At 40.9% G+C, this 21,918-nt stretch overlaps 2 protein-coding genes across 2 annotated transcripts in view; both read left to right on the top strand.

Annotated features, from left to right (window-relative positions):
* The first annotated feature begins 4,540 nt into the window (after positions 1-4,540).
* Positions 4,541-12,584, top strand: prdm11 (PR/SET domain 11). The gene is made up of 7 exons (XM_022761613.1): positions 4,541-4,593; positions 6,047-6,124; positions 6,642-6,901; positions 7,032-7,099; positions 8,104-8,291; positions 9,083-9,595; positions 10,184-12,584. Exons 2-7 carry the CDS (start codon positions 6,097-6,099, stop codon positions 12,343-12,345), a joined length of 3,219 nt encoding a protein of 1,072 aa, XP_022617334.1. The 5' UTR covers positions 4,541-4,593; positions 6,047-6,096; the 3' UTR covers positions 12,346-12,584.
* Positions 12,585-17,638: 5,054 nt separating this feature from the next.
* The window catches only part of LOC111233718 (CD59 glycoprotein-like), a 9,055-nt gene continuing 4,775 nt past the window's right edge, over positions 17,639-21,918 (top strand). Inside the window, exon 1 of the mRNA XM_022761603.1 lies at positions 17,639-17,745. The gene's annotated coding sequence lies outside the window, so the exon portion shown is untranslated. The remainder of the gene's footprint in view (positions 17,746-21,918) is intronic.

Raw genomic sequence — 21,918 nt, 5'->3', positions numbered from 1 at the left:
TAAAACATTTTACAGTTGTTTTACTTTATCTACTGAGTTTTTAAAACACAGTTAATGTGGTTTAAACTGTGGATCACGTTTCTCTGTTTGACACAAAACACATTCACACACACATCTCTAATATTCACTGCGACTCAGGCGCCAAACCTCTGTGTGTGTTTACTCTCCACTTTAAACACTGAATAAAAACTCTGACATTTACATTAAAAACACAAAGTGACTGTAAATCAGACACTTGTTACATCTACACCTAAAAAATAAAATAAAATGAAATATAAAAAGATCATTTGCTCATAAAACACAGAGCGATTGTTTCAAAGACTTGTCCCGGGTGAAACACAGAAATCGTTTAAATATTTCATCTTCAAATCATTTAAATAAATTATGAAAAAAAAACAAGAAGCGCTTTTCAAACTTGTTCATAAATCTGTAAATGATTAAATCCAACAAGTGAGACTGAAGCAAAGTTTCTCGTCTAAATGTTGATTTTACTCATTGAAAGTGTAATTTTGATACAGCAAATTAATTCCTGTTTATACATGATGTTGAAAATGAAATGAAAATTTTGCCCAAAATTTTGTATATTTCCAGATATGTAAATATGTTTTAATTTAGTCAGCATGATTATACTTTACTGTCCCTGTGGTGAAATCTTCTCTTCAAGTTTTTATTAAATCAAAATTTACATGTGAGAGAGAAAAAGTAAAACACCAAAGACTTTTTTACCTGTTTCAACAAAGGAAAATGAAATGAAGAGAATCAACTCCATGATTGGATCCTCAGAAACATGAACGTGCTGGAGGAGAGAGAGTCGTCTGTACTCACAGGGACGAGGTGGAGCTGCTCAGGTCGGAGGGAACAGATCTCAGATCAGCATCCACACAGTCCACACTCTGCAGCATCCCAACACCTTCACACCTGCACAGGGCGGGACAGGTGCTCCTCCGCCCCCCGCCTCCAACCACCACCACAGAGGTGAGAAAGAAAACAAGGAGGTTGATCATACCTGCAGAGGAGAGAAAAGCCACCAGCAGCCTCCAGTCAGAGCTGCAGACTGGAGATCAGCCTGTTGAGCAGAGGAAAGGTCGACGCTGGAGGGAGGAGGGAAACTCAGCTGCCTGGTTATTCTGGATGCTCTGCTACCATCTTCTGTCTTCTGATGGGTACTGCAGAGACCCCCCCCCCCTAACCACCAGGGGTCGTCATGGAGACGGCGCTTTAAAGGATCATTATAACTTGGATCAACGTAGTTTGTAGTTTATCCAATAAAAACTACAACTCTGAACTCTCCATGTTCAGTTCATCACTGAGAAGAAGAAGAAAACATGAACACAAACAAACTTCATCTCAAAGACAAAGACTTTTATTTTATTCTGGAAATACAAAGTAAAATTCAAATAAAATGATTAAATACAATTAGATTAACATTAACTTTAACTATTTACTAAATGTTACATAATGTTACGTTCCAGTGTGGTATGCTATGATGAATTACATTATGATATGTTTAATGTATCAGGTTGTTGTATGTTATACATTATGTTGCAGTGTCACATCACCTGATGCTACTCGGCATTATGACACAATGTAGTTTAAAAGTGACACATTGCATTACTTTGTGTTGCAAAACATTATGTTATGTTGAGTTCATTATGTTACATTGCATTTTATTTGCTTTATGTTGCGTTACCTGTCGGTGCGTCACGTCATGGTGCGTACTGTTGTCAGGAAGATTCCAGCTTGTCCTGCACTGACCAGGATCAAGGAGCTGACACTGAGCCGGCGGACAGGTAGAAATACTTGCTCTTCCTGTTTTGAACCTCGTGTTGCTTCCACAACAGAAAAAGTCTAACAACGTCTCCTCTGAGGTGATGGCTCTCTTTTTTATAGAAGTTTTATTGAATCAGTTTTAATGTGTTGTTACTTGGTACAGTCATCGGACAAGTCCAGATTACAGACCTCTATAACAGAGCCAGGACCACCCTCTTCAGGTTTGAACTGTGACCCTCAGGTTGTTTGTTTCCTTTCCTCCTTGAGTCCTAGTGAATGTTTTTACCAAATTTGAAGAAGTTCCCTTAAAGCGTTACTGAGATATCGTGTCTACGAGAATGAGACGGACGCACAACCTGAAAACAAAATGGCTGCCGCTCTGGCTGAGGCATGAAAACTATATACTATGAATATAATAACAGTAAATTGTACTTTGCACACCCTGGACTGTATATAGAGATATCTACATCAAAGAGATTGTTGTTTACATCTTTATATATGAATGTGAGATATAACCTTATTATCTTTATCTTTACATACAGTCTCCTCTGTGGCTGTCCCTGCTTCATATCTCCATCATCTCTGCATGTTACTGACATCTGCTGGTTATTCACTGGTACTACTGACAACCAGTGGCTCACAATTAAAAACTCTCCTAAATTTGAACACAAATACTTTCTTTACAAGAACATAATGAAAACAAAGAGGGAACTCCTACAGTACATTCACAGAATTACTTGGTTCAATAATCACCACGAGGCACAGAGCAGCACCACATAGAATTTATTCATCATAAAAACAATCATTCAATAATCATTATTGTCAGATCTATAATCCAATTATCACCTTATAACACATTGACATCAAATCTGTGTCTTCACAATCATAATGTAAGTACAGATATCACAAGTTATTTCACAGTATAGAGTTAATTTACACCAGCTACAGTATTAAAAGATGTGGCATCATTATTTTAAACACGTTAAATGAATAATTCTACATAATGAGATATTGAGCCTTCATTTGTTCATAGTGAAAAAGGACTTGTAGTGTTTCTACCAGTGGTGGAGGAAGTACTCTGATGCTTTACTTAGGTAGAAGTAGTCATACCACAGGGAAGAAATACAATACAATATATACATATACAATATATACAGTATTTACATAGAGACATCTCTCTCACCATCTCAGTATAAACAACATCGTCCACAATGAGCTGAAGTTTCATGTAATTGTGAGGTGATCTGTGACGAGACAGAAACGACTGGACTCCATGAGGAAGGGAAATGTTTTTAATGTGGACAGAAAAATGATGTCATCATTTTATAAATCTTTTATTGAATCTGTCCTAACAATGTGTGTGATTACCTGGTATCATGCATGACAGACAAAAAACATTATAATGAAGTTATTATATAAAGTAGTGCAGTACAAAGAACGACATTTCATTTGATGTACATTTCAAACTTGTACTCTACATTTAAGGGAGAAATATTGTTTCTGCACTTTTATAAAATAAGTTCATTAAAAGTCATTTAATGAGCTTCAGCTCAAAGGTACCGAGGGAACCTGAGTGGATTTACTGAGCTACTTTCCACCAGTTTTTCACTTTATTATTATACATTATACTGTAATATTTTATATTTTAGTGTTTTATATTGTAATATTTAATATTGTAGTGTTTTATATTGTAATATTTTATATTGTAGTGTTTTATACTGTAATATTTTATATTTTAGTGTTTTATATTGTAATATTTAATATTGTAGTGTTGTATACTGTAATATTTCATATTTTAATATTTAATATTGTAGTGTTTTATATTGTAATATTTTATATTGTAGTGTTTTATACTGTAATATTTTATATTTTAGTGTTTTATATTGTAATATTTAATATTGTAGTGTTGTATACTGTAATATTTCATATTGTAATATTTAATATTGTAGTGTTTTATATTGTAATATTTTATATTGTAGTGTTTTATACTGTAATATTTTATATTGTAGTGTTTTCTATTGTAATATTTTATATTGTAGTGTTTTCTATTGTAATATTTTCTATTGTAGTGTTTTATATTGTAATATTTTATATTGGAGTGTTTTATACTATAATATTTTATATTGTAGTGTTTTCTATTGTAATATTTTATATTGTAGTCTTTTCTATTGTAATATTTTCTATTGTAGTCTTTTCTATTGTAATATTTTATATTGGAGTGTTTTATACCATAATATTGTATATTGGAGTGTTTTATACTATAATATTTTATATTGTAGTGTTTTATAGTTTAATAGTGTAATATTTTATATTGTAGTCTTTTATATCGTAATATTTTATATTGTGGTGTTTTATAATTTAATAGTGTAATATTTTATATTGTAGTGTTTTATAGTTTTATAGTGTTGAGTTTCTTCACCACAGAAACAGTAAACCACCGTGTTCTCTGTGACTTTAAGCTCCTAAAGACAAAAACATTTCAGAAACGTTTCTGAGGTGAAACCGTCTGACTGTCCTCTCTGACCGGACCCCGTCTGACCGGACCGGACCGGTGTCTCCGTCCTCTCTGCCCAGACTCAAATTCTTACTGTTAACTTTAATTTTTGCGCATTTGCTTTCTTCCGTTCTCCATGTCATTTCCTGTGATAAAAAATGGTGGTCACAGCTCGGGGAGGCGACTGAGTCGTTGCAAAAATTAACGGGAAACTTTGCAGCCGCGGAGCCGGCGGCCGGGGGTCGGTGGTCGGCGGCCGGGGGCGGGGGAGAGAGCGGCGCTTCACCCGGGGGGAAAGGGTCCGTGTCCCCGCCGCGTCTGTGCACAAGGTGGGTCTGTGTCAGTAGCCACTGTGGCCAGTGAAAATGGCTTCCGAAAACTGCAGGCAGATTGCCAGTTGCCTGCAGATCGAAACCGAGCAGAGAAAGCGTGGCGCAGATCTGAACCAGCTGCTGCCGCTCCTCTAATCCGGTCATTTACCGGATTAATCGGCGACACGGACTCAAAGTTACAGGCAACTTTAGTTTCTCCGTGTTAGTGAAGTGTTTTCTGGTCCCACTGCCCCCCCCCCCTTCCTCCTCCTCCTCCTCCTCCTGGCTGAGGAGGAGGATGGTGCAGGCGGGTTCACAGTCTCTGTCTGGGACCTGAAAACATCCAGAATCAATGGGCTGGGCTCACACACACACACACACACACACACACACACACACACACACACACACACACACACACACACTGAGGTCAGGAGAGAGCATGTTGACATGAGGAGCAGCTGTGAGGTATAACTAGGCTATTAGTTAATAGTTAATGTGCGGTACAACTACTAGTTAACTTCCTCTGAAGGTGTGTGTTAAGGTGACCAGATTTCTGAAATGAAGACCGGAGACATTTCCAGTTCGATCGTCAATACATCATTAAATTATCATTAATATAATGTTTTTACCTATATAATAAAAAGGGGGACAGTTGTGTATTTTGTAACTGTTGTTTTGTAATAAAGTATTGTGAAGACCGACTGATAAAATGACGACTCCCCACCTTTGAAGCAGCCATGAAGTTTGTTTGTTTTTGTTAGTTCACTGCCTGGTTATGAACTCCTAACCAATGAGTGAGCCAGCTAACCTTTTCTCTGCCCAAAGACAACAGAAAAAAGAAAAATGTGATTGGATGATTTTATTTTGATGAATTTAGCTTCAATTCTGAGGCTGCTATAGCTAGCAGCTAGCCCCCTCTGTTGGCCAAAACAAGCACAATGCTAAACGTCTGTTTTTAATTACAAACATTTAAAATGTGGACATTTCCAGGGAGAACTCCAACCGGGGACAGGCCGCAGGACAAAACAATACAAAATAAGGTTGTATTTACATTAAAGAGAAACTGATACTGGATCAGTGCAAACAACATTCATATCAGACTTAAAGCAGCTCAACACTGAACATCAACCTATATGGAGGACCAGTGATGTCACAGTAAAAGAAATAAATAATTTCCTTCTTTTCATATTTTAATAGACATTAAAGAAAGGAATTGTTAAAATGATTTTTTTCAAATAATAATAATAACTGAACCTCTGGTCATTAGGAAATTATGATGCACATATGTCACTATTTTCAGACATTTTTAAACAAAAGTAGTGATATTACAATTCAATCGATCAGTTTATGGACAGAAAAAGAATGAACTACTTTATTAATTTATCCCAATTTAACAAACTAACAACCAACACTGTGATGAAGGTCAGTAGCTACTGCTTGTCAGTAACATGTTGAGTTTTCTCCACAGAGGCTTGTGAAGTGGACGAAACGCTGGATTCCCGCAGACATGGTTCCACCATGAGCGAGCAGCCGTCGGACCTCTGGTGTAAGTTTGTTTAGTTTCCTCTCAGTGAACAATCAGCGAGCCAGACTGAAGAGTCAGAGTCATTTTACTGGTCAATGCTAATAACTCTGACTTTTCATCTAGCGCCACCATCAGGTCACAGTTTAACCTGCTCGACTCTTTGGTTCATGACCAGATACCCGCAGAACTGACTTTCCCATGAGCCTCGGCTGTACGCAACAACATGCTAACAGGCTAAAGTAAAGATGGTGAACATCAGTGGTTCAGTCTGGGTATTATAATCTTTGTTCAGGTTTCGAGCTCATTATGAATATACAAACTGTTTATAAGAGATACCAAACAACCTGTGGGGTGTGGGGCTGCTTTGGTTACCCTGGCAACACCAACACTGGACAGTCGATGTTCAGGGGAGTAAAAACTGAGTCCTGGTCCCTGTGGTGTTTTTCCTCTACCTGTAAATCAGCTGATGCATGATCCATCAAAAATTATTATTATTATTATTATTATTATTATTAAAGATCTGACGTTTGTCCTCCAGTCTGTGAGGAGTGTCAGGACTACTTCCAGGAGGAGTGTCCGTCCCACGGGCCCCCTCTGTTTGTCCCCGACACGCCCGCGGCCCCGGGGTCAGCCAACAGGGCGGCGCTCACAGTCCCGTCAGGCCTGGAGGTCTTCACTGTGGGGGACGAGGTGGATGTCCGCTGCGTGGATGCAACCATCCCGAGGGGGGCAGTGTTCGGTCCATACGAGGGAGAGCTGGTGTCCAAAGACAAATCCTCCGGCTTCTTCTCCTGGATAGTGAGTCGAACCAGTCAGAGACCAGTTCAGAACCAGTCAGAGACCGGTTCAGAACCAGTCTTGACCAGCTCCAGGACTGGTTCACAACCACACTTATACAAGTCTGTTTCTTCTGTTGTGATTGTTCCAGATTGTAGATTTGAACAACGCGTATCAGTCCATCGACGGCAGTGATGAGACCAAAGCCAACTGGATGAGGTTTGTTTCTGTCTTTGTCTCCACCCACCATCAAATACACTGAACCATCGCACTGATACAAGAAACAAGCTCCTGTAGTTTCACCTATGTTGATAATGCACTGATTTGGTGGATTAGTATAAAAAAATAATTCACACTAGATGTTAAAATCTTATCGGGACAAAGTGCAAGTCACAGTTTAAGCACCGTTCTACATTTACTATTATTATTTTTTTATTTAATCTTTATTTAATTAGGCAGTGTCATTGAAATTAAAATCTGTTTCCAAGAGAGACCTGAGAACAAGAAGCAGACACAAGAGACAATCAACAACAAAGACAACACAACTACACAACACAGGAAACTAACAAACAAAGAATTAATAAAAACATTAGCAATGGTCATAAAATTCATCAAATAAATAAATAAAATAATAAAGGTTTAAAATCTCCACAGGAATTGTAAGCGTCTAGTCTGAGGGCTGTTTGCAGTTCAGTACCTGAAACCAGTTCTGCCAACATTAGTGCGAACCTGAGGGATGTCGAGGGTTAAGTAGTTACTGGATCATGGATTTAAATGAGAGAGGAGATGTGAGGTCGCTTGAAGCGTTAACAGTTGATCTCTATAAATGAATAACATGAAGTGTCTGTTTCTTCTCGACTGTGGTGAGGTCCAACCCACGGAGAACAATGATGAGTATAGTATCTGTCGTTTGTGATAAAGCATAATGAACTATAGTACACGGGGTTTAATCGATCACTGCACACATCTAGTATCACAACAACATCAAACATGAGTTAGACAGATCTTTGGACACTTGCTGGTCTGATTGTGCCGAATGGTTAATGTTCATGACGGACATTTTCTCAGTCGCAAGGAAAAATATTTACCTGTGAAGTTTTACAAAGTTTGGTCTCAAGTTTCACTGAATATAAAGAAATATGGACCCCTGACTGTTGTTTCAAGCCTGTTCTCTAACGTATTAATCCTTCCTCTAAGTTCCTGTGGATGTTTCTGACCCGCAGGTTCGTCCGGACCTCGTCGGAGGACAGTGACAGGAACCTGACAGCGTTTCAACGCGGTAAGAACATCTACTTCAGAGTCTGTCGGAGGCTGGAGGCAGGAGAGAAGCTGAGGGTTTGGTACAGCGACGACTACATCCAACGACTCCACTGTGTTTCCCAGGAGAGCATCGACCGCAACCTGGACACAGGTGAGCTGACAGGTAGTCTGTACTGAGATGTAACCATGGCTGCTTTGGCAGGAAGTGGTTTTTGAATGGAAACCTTTGCCATAAATTTCAGTTTGGAGAAGTTCACGACGTGTTTGTAAGAACAAAGGACAAAAGCCAAAATACCTGTAGATACCTGGTTTTTGACCTATTTGACCTTTGTCACAGGTCATGTATCCTGCTGAAGGTACTCAAGCTAATATGATTTACCTCAGCTGTGTTTGTCATTGTGATGTAGTTAGTAAGATGAAAGATAAAACCCATTTTTCTTGGGCTGTTGGTGTTATTTTCGCTGCCACTTGCTACTTTGATATTCAGAGGATGTTTCCTATGACATCAGTGTTATACAGTAAAAAATATAAATTCAAGTGAAGCTCAACTGCAGCTGTATTTTGAGACTGTGAGGCCTGATCTCAGTTCTCCAGCAGATGGTGCTGTTGTCTCACTCAGATCTGTGTCGTCAGCGCTGGACATTCAAATCAAACTTGACTGGGTGGAATCTGATTCTGGTTTTGATGCCACTCAAAGTTAGAAAGACGTATTAAACCAGAAATTTGGTCCAAAAATGTGTAAAATGATGAAAAAGCGACAAACTTTTATCAGTATCAATTCATACTTTCTGAATCCACTGTATCCTCCCACTGGGAGTTTTCCCGGTGCTTCCGACGGCCTGTCCAGACCAGGTGACCACTGCAGACATGCGCTCAGTGTGGTGTCCATTTGTCTTCTTCGAGTTGTACCTTTATATAACTAAGAAAACTGTTATGTTCCAGACACTGGGAAGTCAGCAGTCCTGCCCAACACTCAGAAGGACTTTAAGTCTCCCTGCCTGCAGTCGGCTCTGCAGGGCAAACTCTGCCCCAGTAAACAACCCAATGAAGAGTCTGATGGTCAGCCTCCTGCCAAGAGGAAGAAGATCGACCTCATCTTCAGAGACGTCCTAGAGGCTTCTCTAGAGGACTCCAGCAAGTCCAGGTTCCAGTCTTCCCTCCCCAGTGAGTGCAAAGTACCAGTGCTCAGGTCGGGGTTGAACTCATCTGAGTGCAGCTTCAACGTTCCTAACCTGAAGGTGGAAGAGAAAGAGGAGGAGAAACAGGAACCCTCCACCTCCTTCTGCCCCAACTGTGTCAAACTAAAGAGGAGGATCCTGGAGCTGGAGGAGGAGCTGTCCCGTCTCAGAAGAGAACAGGGGAACGTGGTCGGTCCATCGATGTCTGAGCAAACCCTGTCCCAACACGATCAGGTCCCACCGCACCCTGAGCAAGGACCCATCGAAGATTTTCAAGGTAGATTTTGAAAAATAATGTTTGGACCCAATGTTCAAGTTCATCAGACCAACAGCTGTAGCTCTTTGTCTTTGTTAGGGTCTTAACTTAATTTTTTTAATCAACATTGTGTTCTCTTTAGTAATAGAACCGTTTTTGTTTTTTTGTACCAAAGTTGTTGGCAATCCATCAAATAGTTTTTTTTTAAAGAATTTTTTGGGCTTTTTGTGCCTTTAATGGACAGGACAGTAGAGAGACAGGAAATGGGGAGGCAGAGAGAGGGGGAATAAAGCCAAAAATATCAACCTCATGGTGACACAAGAGTAAAAGTCAAGAAAAGAGGATCACCAGAGGCAGTTGGATTCATCCTCTGGGGACCATCAATGTCTGTACAAAAGTTTATGACCATTAATCCAACATTCATTGAGATATTTCAGTCTGAGTCAAAGTGGTCGCTATCCACAGAGTAAGGACCAAAGATTGTAATCATTGCATGATGTGAATATATGCAATCACTTGGTTTTTAGATTTTTAATTTGAAATTAGATTTAAGATAAACAAAGATGACTGTGAGCTGGTGGCAGAAGGTGATTGCATTTGTCTTTGCAGGGATGGAGCCTTTGACGCCCACTCAGGTGGTCCTGGATGAAGACGACCAGGACGTGGACTCGGCTGACGAGTCGATTGCTGCAGATCTTGTGATTTCTCCGGAGGACTCCTCAAAGCTCTCCTCTGGAGGAGGCCGACGGATTCGTCGCTTCAAGCAGGAGTGGCTGAAAAAGTTCTGGTTCCTTCGCTACTCGCCGACCCTGAACGAGATGTGGTGCCACGTCTGCCGCCAGTACACCGTCCAGTCGTCCCGAACCTCTGCCTTCATCATCGGCTCCAAGCAGTTCAAAATCCACACCATCAAGCTCCACAGCCAGAGCAATCTCCACAAGAAGTGTTTGCAGCTGTATAAGCTGCGCATGCATCCAGAGAAGACCGAGGAGATGTGCAAGAACATGATGCTGCTGTTCAATGCAGCGTACCACCTGGCACTGGAGGGACGGCCCTTCTCTGACCTCCGTCCACTCGCAGAGCTGCTGAAGAAATGTGAGCTCAAAGTGGTGGATCAGTACATGAACGAAGGAGACTGTCAGATCCTCATTCACCACATCTCCCGGGCTTTGAAAGAAGACCTGGCCGAGAAGATGCGCCTGTCTCCCTTTCTAAGCATCATCATGGACGCCCAAAATGACGACCTGTTCTCAGACATGGTGGCAGTCTATGTCCAGTTCATTACCAATGAGGGTTCACCTAACACAGAGTTCCTCTCCCTGCAGAGACTGAGCATGGTCAGTGTGGATGGATATCTCCAGGCTATGGACCGAGCCTTTGGCGTCCTGGGCCTCAGGTTTCAGGACTTGCTGGTGGTTGGTCTTGGCGTGGACGGCACTAACATCTCTTCAGGAATGAGAGCTAACATGTACATAGCTGTGCAAAAAACATTTCCGTGGATCCTCTGCCTTCCCATCATGATCCATCGGCCTCATCTGGAGGTGCTGGATGCCATCAGTGGGAAGGAGCTCTCCTGCCTGGAGGACCTGGAGAACAACCTCAAGCAGCTCCTCAGTTTCTACCGCTACTCTCCTCGCATGATGGCCGAGCTCCGATCAACTGCCCCGACTCTGTCAGAGGAGACGGAGTTCCTCGGAGACATCAGAGCCATTCGATGGATCATAGGAGAACCAAACGTCCTTAATGCCCTCATCAAAGATTACCTGGAGGTGGTTGCCCATCTGAAGGAGATCAGCAGCCAGACACAGAGAGCTGACGCTGCTGCCATCGCTCTCACGCTCCTCCAGTTCCTCATGGACTATCAGTCAGTAAAGCTCATCTACTTCCTCCTGGATATTATAGCTGTCCTCTCACGATTAGCCTTCACCTTCCAGGGGGAGTACCTGCTGGTGTCACAGGTGGAAGCCAAGATTGAGGAGGCCATTCAGGAGATAGGCCAGTTGGTGAACTGCCCTGGAGAGTATCTGCAGGAGTTTGAGGAAAATTTCCGCGAAAGTTTCAACGGCGTTGCTCTGAAGAATCTGCGGGTTGCCGAGTCCAAGTTTCAGTCCATCCGAGAAAAGATCTGCAACAGGAGCCAAGGCATCCTGTCCCAGAGGCTGGACCTGCAAAGTCGCTCGTTTGCCAAAGCCTGCAAGGTCCTGGACCTGTCCACCTGGCCTCACAACCGGGAGGACCTTCAAGCCTACGGGGAAGAGGAAATCCAGCTGATATTCAACCATCTGGAGTCCGTTCCTTCTGCGGGTCAGGAGAGCTCTCAGGCCAGGACGGAGGCCAGAGGCTGCCTGGTGGTGGAATGGAAAGACCTGAAAGCTGACTACTACAGCATGAACGGTTTCAAAGAGGTCATCAGTCACATCTGCAGGTACAAGCAGCGTTTTCCTCTGCTGAACCGCATCGTGCAGGTCGTCAGGGTCCTGCCCAGCTCCACGGCCTGCTGCGATAAAGGCAGAGGGTCTCTACAGAAGATGTGCAAGAACAATCGTTCCCGGCTGACCCTGGAGCAGATGAACGACCTGCTGACCGTGGCCGTGAACGGACCGCCCATCACTAACTTCGATGGGAAGCGAGCTTTGGACAGCTGGTTTGAGGAGAAGTCTGGTAGCAGTTACTCTCTGTCCGCTGAGGTGTTGAACAGGATGTCAGCTGCTGACCAGAAGTCAGTTTTGCACAGCGTTGATGTCAACACAGAGTTTTACCCCGACATGTAACAGCCATACCCAGTGGTGTAGCACTGTAGTACCACAGCTCACTACGTTAATACTAATGACGTGAGGCAGCATCGCTCCTCAACACCAATAAGTCTCAACCAGGGGTACCTGTACCTGGAGGAGTGGGTATTATGATTGAATAACACAGAGTATACGCCACTGGTCAAAAGTTTTAGAACAACTACATTTTTCCAGCTGTTATTTAAATTTACATAATTCAATGTCTCTGTGTTCCTGAAATCAAAGCAGAAAACAAATAACCAATTACCTTGATGGAATCAATTCAGTTTTATTTTATTCGTATAGGTGCCAAATCACAACATACATTATTATACATTATTATAGAGCTGAACACACTAACAAAGCTATGTTCAGAGTTCGTCCCAACACTGTTACACAAGTTTGCTCCTACCTTCTGTCCACTTCATCCCTTTTCTTTTTTACCTTGGGCAGTTTACTGCTCATCTGTCGATTTTCACTGAAGTTTCAATAATTTAAATAAAACCTGGAAAAATGTAAATGTTGTAAAACTTTTAACTGGTAGTGTTTATCCTCACATCTGTGTTTAGGAGGGAAATTACAACTGTGTGTGATTCTGATCTGTAGCCTAGTGATTCACCTGTCGTAGTCACCTGAGCTTACCGTGATGGTCTGACTGCGCTCCCAGTTTTTAATGGCTGAAACCATTCCTAGTGTCTTTGTCTATAAACCCGTTTCTCTGACTCGTACAAACTTGAACAAAAGTACGAACAAAGTTTGGGAACCACTGCTCTACACCACTGAGCAAAGCTTGGGGAAAAATCCCCGTTCAGATGGATGGATGAATTGCAGAACAGGTCCAGTAGACACAGCTCCAGGGGCCCAAAGGCTCAGGAGGCCTCTGGGCTTCACCTGCAAAAAAGAAAACTTACACAAAACAACTTAAGAGACACAAAAGACACAGAAAACAACCACAAACGACACAGCGTTGTTTGTGCTCGTGTTTCTTTCACCTGTCTTTGTCCCACCGTCTCATAATCCGTCCACGTTCAGCTGGACATGAGGCTGAACTGGGACTGACTGGTGAGAGCTGTCAAACCGAGGGCTGCGGAGTGGCCCCTACACTTGTTGTATATTATAATCAAGCGCTTGTTGCCAGAATCACAGTCAATTCTACATCAGGAACAATCAGTTAGTGTCAAACTAAATGTCTGTGCTATTGAGCCGCTCTCTGCTTTAGCTTATTCGCCAGTGGGATATTCAGTCATGTAGTGCCTGACAGCAGAAATGAAAAGCTAGAGTGTAAGGATGTATAAAGGCTTTATATTTCTATTAGAAATGCAAACAGCCCTGCTTCACACTGTATATATTGTACACACTGTATATATTGTGAATGCTTTTCAGCCTGTTTTTAAGGAGAGTATTTTTCTCTTGAATTTGATGATTGTGCCATAACGATCGAATGCAAGAACCGAGTGGAAAAAGGTGCTATCCTGCTATGCCATAACGTCATCGGCCATATTTGTTTAGATGTTTACTGCAGCAGATGATATATTTGAAATCTGTTTTTTTAACCGATGCAGCTGCTTTGTGTTTGGATGTTTTCTCTCGCACGGTAACTTCAGTCTTAACCAAAGCTCTGGCTTGAAATATTTCAGATAAGTTTTAAAAAGTGCATGATGATGTTCAGCTGTTGCTTTTAGCACTTAAGTAGTATTTTAGAATTATTATTAAGATGTCTGTATTCAAGGCTGAACTAAATGTAAGATACTGGGAGACCGGCAGAGGTTTCACTTTGTTTTGTTTGTTTTCTTGGTAAAATTTGCTTTGTTTCCTGAATTTAAAGGAATAGTTTGACATTTTTCGGAAAAGTATTTATGGGGTTTCTTGCTGTGATTTAGTCGATATCAGTCTCATGTCTGTGCATTGATTTCAAATCTAATGAATTTAATTTCACCTGACATTTCAAGGCCACCGTCACAGGCAGTTACGTGCATCCAAATCCAGCGTTATGGCTTCTACAACCCATTCAGCTGATTTCAAAGAGACTAAATTTAGTTTCTATCTGGTTTCACTTGTTAACGAACGGCTCCAAACACATAACACAGCATGAACAGCTCATTGAGGCTGTTAAAATGGGGTCAGTGCTGCTTCCACACAGTGTCAGGAACAGGAAGAAACGCTGTTATTCTGACTGGGGGGTGTGGACACTTTATTCCACGTGCTAGCGTTGATGCTAATCTGAGTCCCAGCAGATAAACAGGATAAATGAGCTTCTTCTTCTTCTTCTTCTTCTTCTGTGAGTTTGTAGCAGTTTGTCACCAGGTGAAACCAGATCCAAACAAACAGTGAACAGCTGAGTGGATCATGTCAGAGTTAATGTTGGATTTTATTTTGGTACCTCAGCAGCAGCTGTGCTAACAGTCTGTTGAGTCACCATGTCTGACTCTGAGTCACAGGTTTGAGGCCGACGTTAACGCTTCTGACCACTTGGTTGTTTGTAATTATGTGTTAGAAATGGTCGATTTCTTCCCGCTCTTGCTTCCACTCTGCCGACTTGAGTGCAGAGCAAGAGCAGAGAGAAGCAGGATTAGCTTAGCTTAGCATAAAGACTAAGGAAACAGCTAGCATGGCTCTGTCCAAAGTTAAAAACTCCACCTTCCAGCACCAAAAGAAGTCGTTCTCGTTCTCGTTTGGTTTGACCACAAATAGAAACATTAAAGCAGCAGTTGGAGGTTTTACAGGCAGGTACATGCTGGAGGCCAGGCTAGCTGTGTCACCCTGCTTCCGGTCTTCATGCTAAGCTAAGCTAATCGCCTCCTCTCCTGGGAAAGTATGAGAATAAGTTCATTTTACAAAATGTTCCCCAAAATGTCAAACTACTTGCTGATGTTAGCTGTATGTTAGCTCAGAGCTATTTAATCCTCTTCCTTTCATATCACTGAAAGATAAAACCTGTCTGCCTTTGTTTTATGAACATATTGTGCATGTGTGAATCGTATGCATGCAGTTATTAATGTTGACACCTGACCTGAGCTGGGTGAGTCAGTGTTTTAGCACCGCGCTCGTCGCAGCGTAAAGACACTTCAATTTTTACTGCTGCAGTTTCAATCCAAAAACATTTGACTTATGAATGCCAATATTTTGTGCTATGCCTTATACTGTGTGTGTGTGTGTGTGTGTGTGTGTGTGTGTGTGTGTGTGTGTGTGTCTATCTTTATATACCGACGTTTGGCTGATTGTAACCTGACTGCAGAGCTGCAGGGCGTTGAAGTTGTTCATGTTTGGTGTTCGCTGAACTGTGAGATTTTTCACAGAGGAGCCAAAAAGAAATGTGTCACTTGATTTCGCTGTTTGCTGTTTTCTTTTTTCTGTTTCAGATGCTTTAAAAATACATTCAAATGTTTCTATCTGAAGGAGTTTGGTCAGATGTCTTGATTGGACACTGTTGCTGTTGTCAGGTTTTTGGGGAAGTAAGTACAATACGACTACGTACTGTACTGTCATTTTTTATTCCATTTTCTTCATTTGCTCTACATTTCAGAGGGAAATATTTATACTTTTCACTGCACTACATTTATTTTACAGCTTTACTTTGCAGATTCAGATGAAAAATTCAAAATATAATCAACAAGTTACAGAAGCAGAGAAAGGCCGTACTCGCCAGTATTTTTTTATCCTGTTATCTCAACAAAGCTCGTTACCCCGACATAACGAGATATCATTAGGAGAAAACTATTTTGACTGAGCCTCAAACACTAAGTCGCAGTAACTCTCCTCCTTAACAACAGTCCTTAGTAACTCATTAGCTGACGAAGTCTGAACTGAAAATGATCTTGTATGAAAACACAGTGTGATTTCTGCCCTTGACTGAAATATTCTCTGATGCGTTGATTGATGTGTCGTCCTGACATTTTCACTTTACAGCTCTAGAAGTTTCCATCTGCATCTGATCTGTGATTAACAAAGTCATTAGAATGAAAAAAACAAGCTTTGTTGTCTCGAGATAGATAATTATCTCAATATCTTGAGACAACTGGATAAAAGATTATTTCAGTATGGCCTCTCTCAGCTTCCATAACAAATAAATTATATGTATAATTAGAGGTTAAGGTAAGACTTCATTGATCCTACAGAGGGAAATTCACAATACAATAAATTCCACCTTTACGCAGTAATGCATCAATAATTATAATTAGTAATATAAATTATTCTGCACAGTGAGTTCTTTTACTTTAGTTACTGTAAGTTTATCTTCATGCTGATACTTTTGTACTTTTACTGAAGTGGCTCTGATGTGTCTGAAGTACAGGACGTTTACTTGTAACAGTATTTCTCACTACATGAGTGAACAGTTCTCCGACCGCAGTCTAAATGGCTTCATCTCACTGGGGTGTGTATGATCGTTCAGTTTCCTCGACAGTATGAAAACCCTTCCACAGTGGAGACAGACTGTTTTCACCTGACTCATGTTGTTCCGCTGGATATTTTTTTTCTTCAAATGATTTATTATTATTCAAAACATTTTCCATTTCATCTTATTAAAACTATTAAACGTTGAAAATGAGGAAACAATCATAACTTCTGAAATATGATGCATAGTAAAATATGGACAATACATACAAATAAAATAAATAAGATCAAAGGAAATAAATGCAACATATAAATAAGTATGATGAAACAAAAATAGTAAAAAAAAAAATTTCAAAAGGACAAAAGCAAACTATATACATAGGGGTACCATGAAAGAAAACAAAGTATATACAAATATTCAAGGCTTTACATGTTTCTACTGTTTTTATCACTTTACTGTTCTTTAGTCCAAGTAATGAATCAATATAGTGCCCAGTTATTATTTTGAATTGTTGTATATGTGATTTCTTTTTAGTCCATTAGTGTTGGTGGATGGATGTAGTATTTATTTAGTATTTAGTATTTAGTTTTTTTCCATGTCAAATAAAGAGTCAATATAAATAGTTTTTTTACAATCAATATCATTCTTATCATAAAAATATGTTTCCTTTTTCTAAATGAAAAGTTGAACCAGTCAACATCTTTAAGAAATATTCTTAATATTGTAAATCTAATCAAAAAGACATTCATAAAGAAGCAGCTAAGTCATTTATTGATCGGTGTGCGCTGGTACAGTTTGTCTCTGTCTAAACTGCGCAACAAAGCTGGTGACGCCGGTGAGTTGACGTGCAGTACTGAGGTCTAACGGCAGGGGGCAGCAGCAGCATGCAGCCTCCGGAACAGCAGAAGAAGAGCTCGACCAATCACAGCGCTGGGTGTAGTGTGGGACTTTTGGCTTGGGTGGTTAAATACCAAACATGACCAGTCAGTGCCCGGGTGGGGAACAACACAGGTCGGTTGGTCTCATCCTCCCTCCTCGCGCCGTGTGGCCGCTGCTCTGAACCGAAGGTAAACACTGTGCTGAACGTGGGAAGTTGAATTTATGACATTATTTAAGTTAACGTAAACATGTCAACATTGGGCTATTATTTTTGATGGAAATGTTTAGCCCACTACAACTCCTTAAGTGTTGTAGCGGGCTAAACATTTCACTCTCTCATCGAGGGCCAGTACAACGCGGGATTTGCTGCATTCTGAAGATAAAGCTTGGATCAGCACCGACTGTCCGAGACCCAACTTCAAACTTGGGAGCTGTAAGTTTCACCATTTTATGTTGCTTTACTGTATGTACACGAGAGCCTGTTGCATGTGTTGTTATCATTTTTGCACTGCTTGCAGCTGTTGCCATAACTACACATTTGAGGAGATGTTGGTGTAACCTCTGTTTCCTCTGTTCAGCTCTGTACATCTTCCTGCAACAAGGGATGTTGCATGCCAGACTGACCCACTGTGGGCACACAGTTATCCTTGAAGACTCTTCAGCCTCACATCAGAAGTACAGGTCTGTAGCCACCTGAACATCTACTTTTGATAAACCTAACAGTCATTTATCAGTCTTGGAACGCTGTGCAGGTAAATGAAGCTGTGGTTACTTAGAACTTGTGAGAGTGTGTAGGCTAAGGTTTCTGTCAACATTAACATCTTTGATTTTCTCTTTACTGTACCTCCAGACTCTACCTGGCTGCCATGTCCTACAATGAAAATGCTGAGCGACCACAAGCCCAAACAAAAGAAGGTGAACCACTGTTCAAGGTCCACTTTCCAAAGGCCATGAAGGGAGAATGCAGAGCTACACCAGTTAAGACTGAGCCGACATTCTATAAGTGTTATATTATTTTATTTTTCAACCAAATAATGTTTTGTACACATTGTATTAAGTATTGCAGGTATAATGTTATGACAGTTCCACCAACAACAAAATACAGAAAAGAAAATGTCAGGAGGTAGTTAGAAACAAAATGTCAGGAGGTAGTTAGAAACAGACTCTCAGTCGTTGTTTTGTTAAAAAACAACAAAAAAGTAAAAAATGTAAACAAAATCTTTTGTGTTTTATCAAACAGGGAATGTGGTGGACCTCATGTTTGAAAAAGTCTTTGTTGACCCAGGACCATACACAGAGGCTTCTTTGGCCATCCCCGTCCCAGAGGACCTCACTGCACAGTTCGAGCGGCCTGAGAAGGAGGAGGTCACATCCAGCTATGTGTCCCGGTTTTATCATGGGCCAGTCTAAAACCCACGTACTGGCCTGTGGCGTCAGGAAACTCGGCACTGATGCGTAGGACCAGGCAGGCTGGAATGACGACCCAGATTCTGCAACCAAGGAAGCCCCAGCACCAGCCCACAAAGCTCCTATAGGCGAGATACCTGTACCGACTAAGACAACTGGACAGGGCATTTAGATATTAAACATATCTATGTTGTGTCTCACAATTTTTTTTATGGATCCAGTGAATCCTACAGTTTTTTTTTATTATCACTGATTATAAGTGCCTCATTTGATGTAAATAAATGCTTGATCGTTACTAAAGAAATGACTCCTCTGAATTCATATATTATATGCACACTATCTGCTGATAGAAAACTTTACAAATCAAAGAGCAGCTAAACTAATTTATTTGAGGGTGTGTTACTCCGTGTGTGGTGTGTTATTACCATTGTAAAATTATGTGCACTGAAGTAAAACAAGACTGCCTAACATCTTTTATTTACATTGAAACTATATGTTTTTACAAAGAAGCAAAACGTACTGGTGTATTCCTCTCAACCGTAAAGTACCGCAGTCAGCGCGGTACATGTTGCAGGCAGAACACATTGAGGCAGAGCAGCTCCAACCCAGGACGGCCTGCCATACATGGTAAATCTTCCTCGATCTCCCACAGCCGTCTGGTAACCTACAGTGAATTACAAATGGTTCATTATAAATGTAATCAAAACAAATTACTGATTAGTTTGTCTGGTGAGAATGCTACCTGTGGTGTCTCCTAGCAGCAGATGTTCTCAGCTGCTGTGGGCACGGTTGCAGTTTCCACAGGAGCACCTATCCAAAATATAGAGAAAAATGGAAACATTCACCAGAATATAAAGCTTATGAAATTCAAACACTGACATGTATCCAAGCTTACTTCTTACCCACCTTAGCTCCACTGTCTATCAAGCGCAAATAACAGGCAATTTATAACATGTCACTTATTGCATATAATGTGGAGCTTGACAACAGTGTAGAAAACTGCACAGCCTCGTCTCTGACTAAAGATTACTGTTGCTGTCGGACGTGTTTATGCTGATTTACAGCTTTCATTGTAATACACAAAATAAAATTACTACATAAAGGAAGGTGTCATGATGAGCATCTGCTCAAAACATGGAGAAAAATGAAGAAAAAGAAAAATGATTTACTTTGTCAGCATCTATTAAAATATCTTAGGGGTTGTTAAAGACCGAGGCCGCCACTGAATGAAGAGTTTGTCCAATTTATGCATCAAAACACAAAACACAGTTTCTCTCATGGTTATTGTGCAGAGAATGATGTGTTGGTTTCCTGGAGACGGACTGTGGAAAGAAACAAAAAGTCTCCTGCTAAGTCAAACAGCCGCTCGGCCTGAAGTCTGTAGAAGAAGAAGGAAGTGTCTCCACTGGAGGGGACGGGTCAACGGGCAAAAACAAATGAAGCAGGAACAGATTAGAAAAACCATCAATCTGAATGTTAGTCGCCAGAACTGCTTCAAATGAACTGTTCAAATCAGTGTGAGCAGAGACCTTCTTCTTCTTCTTCTTCTTCTTCTTCTTCTTCTTCTTCTTCTTCTTCTTCTTCTTCTTCTTCTTCCTCTTCTTCTTCTTCTTCCTCTTCTTCTTCTTCTTCTTCTTCTTCTTCTTCTTCTTCTTCTTCCTCTTCTTCTTCTTCTTCTTCTTCTTCTTCCTCTTCTTCTTCTTCTTCTTCTTCTTCTTCTTCCTCTTCTTCTTCTTCTTCTTCTTCTTCCTCTTCTTCTTCTTCTTCTTCTTCTTCTTCTTCCTCTTCTTCTTCTTCTTCTTCTTCTTCTTCTTCCTCTTCTTCTTCTTCTTCTTCTTCTTCTTCCTCTTCTTCTTCTTCTTCTTCTTCTTCTTCTTCCTCTTCTTCTTCTTCTTCTTCTTCTTCTTCCTCTTCTTCTTCTTCTTCTTCTTCTTCTTCTTCCTCTTCTTCTTCTTCTACTGCTTCTTCTTCTGTCACAGTGTGAGAAAATGAACATACGCCGGCTGCTGGTGAGACTGTGACCTGTTTGTCTGTCTCACTGTTGTCGAGGCTCATGAAATGATCTTTGTCCACAGGCGTCTGCGAGCCGTTGATAACCAGCAGAGTCAGCAGCTGCTGCAGTAAGACTCCACACACACTTTCTCTATATTCACATCATGAGTGAACAGAAGACACTGAGCCGTACCTCTTTTTGTTTTTTCTTTTTAACCATTTATTTATTGAATTTTCAAAACTACAGATCAGTGTCCAAGAGAGAAGACGGGAGTAAAACATCAAAGAAAATGAAAGAGAGAAATAATATAAAAGAGGTATTAAATAAATAAAATAAGAACATATTAAAGTAATCCTTTAGGGCCTGTCACCCCGACCCCCTCCAGACAGGAGCCGTTACAAAGACACAGAAACAGACCAGACGAGTGAGACATAAATAAATAGACACATAAATAAAATGAAATAAAATGAAATAGATAAAAAGTGGGTGAACACTGAGTGAGGTGAAAATAAATCCCATACGTTGGTACAAAAATTCTCATACATACATACATACATATACACATACACACATACACACACATATATATATATATATATATGTATGTGTATAGTTATATGTGTGTGTGTGTGTGTGTGTGTGTGTGTATATATATATGTGTGTGTGTGTGTGTGTGTTAATCCCGCTCTGTTCACTGCAGAGTGAGTGAAGGAGTTTAAATGAAAACCAATGGGACACAAGGCACAACGCTCTGCAGCTTCACTCAGCAGCTGGAAGCAGATACAGACGCTGCTCTGTGCAGCAGCCGACCGTCCCGTCTGTCACACCCTGGGACTGATACATGACAACACACACACACACACACACACACAGATGACAACACTCACACACACACACACACACACACACACACACAAAAACACACACACGCACACACACAGACACACACCACAGTTGCACA

This window comes from Seriola dumerili, unplaced genomic scaffold (genome assembly GCF_002260705.1).
Source record: "Seriola dumerili isolate Sdu_G_001 unplaced genomic scaffold, Sdu_1.0 BDQW01000417.1, whole genome shotgun sequence".
Classification (NCBI taxonomy): Eukaryota; Metazoa; Chordata; class Actinopteri; order Carangiformes; family Carangidae; genus Seriola; species Seriola dumerili.
The sequence above is the reverse complement of the archived record's forward strand: the minus strand, read 5'-3'. Positions and strand labels throughout refer to the sequence as shown.

Excerpts from the sequence above, each read along its gene's own strand:
- prdm11 (XM_022761613.1), top strand. The coding sequence starts at position 6,097 with ATGAGCGAGCAGCCGTCGGACCTCTGGT. Across the intron at positions 6,125-6,641 it reads GCAGCCGTCGGACCTCTGGT|TCTGTGAGGAGTGTCAGGAC; the intron begins GTAAGTTTGTTT and ends TTTGTCCTCCAG. Across the intron at positions 6,902-7,031 it reads CCGGCTTCTTCTCCTGGATA|ATTGTAGATTTGAACAACGC; the intron begins GTGAGTCGAACC and ends TGATTGTTCCAG.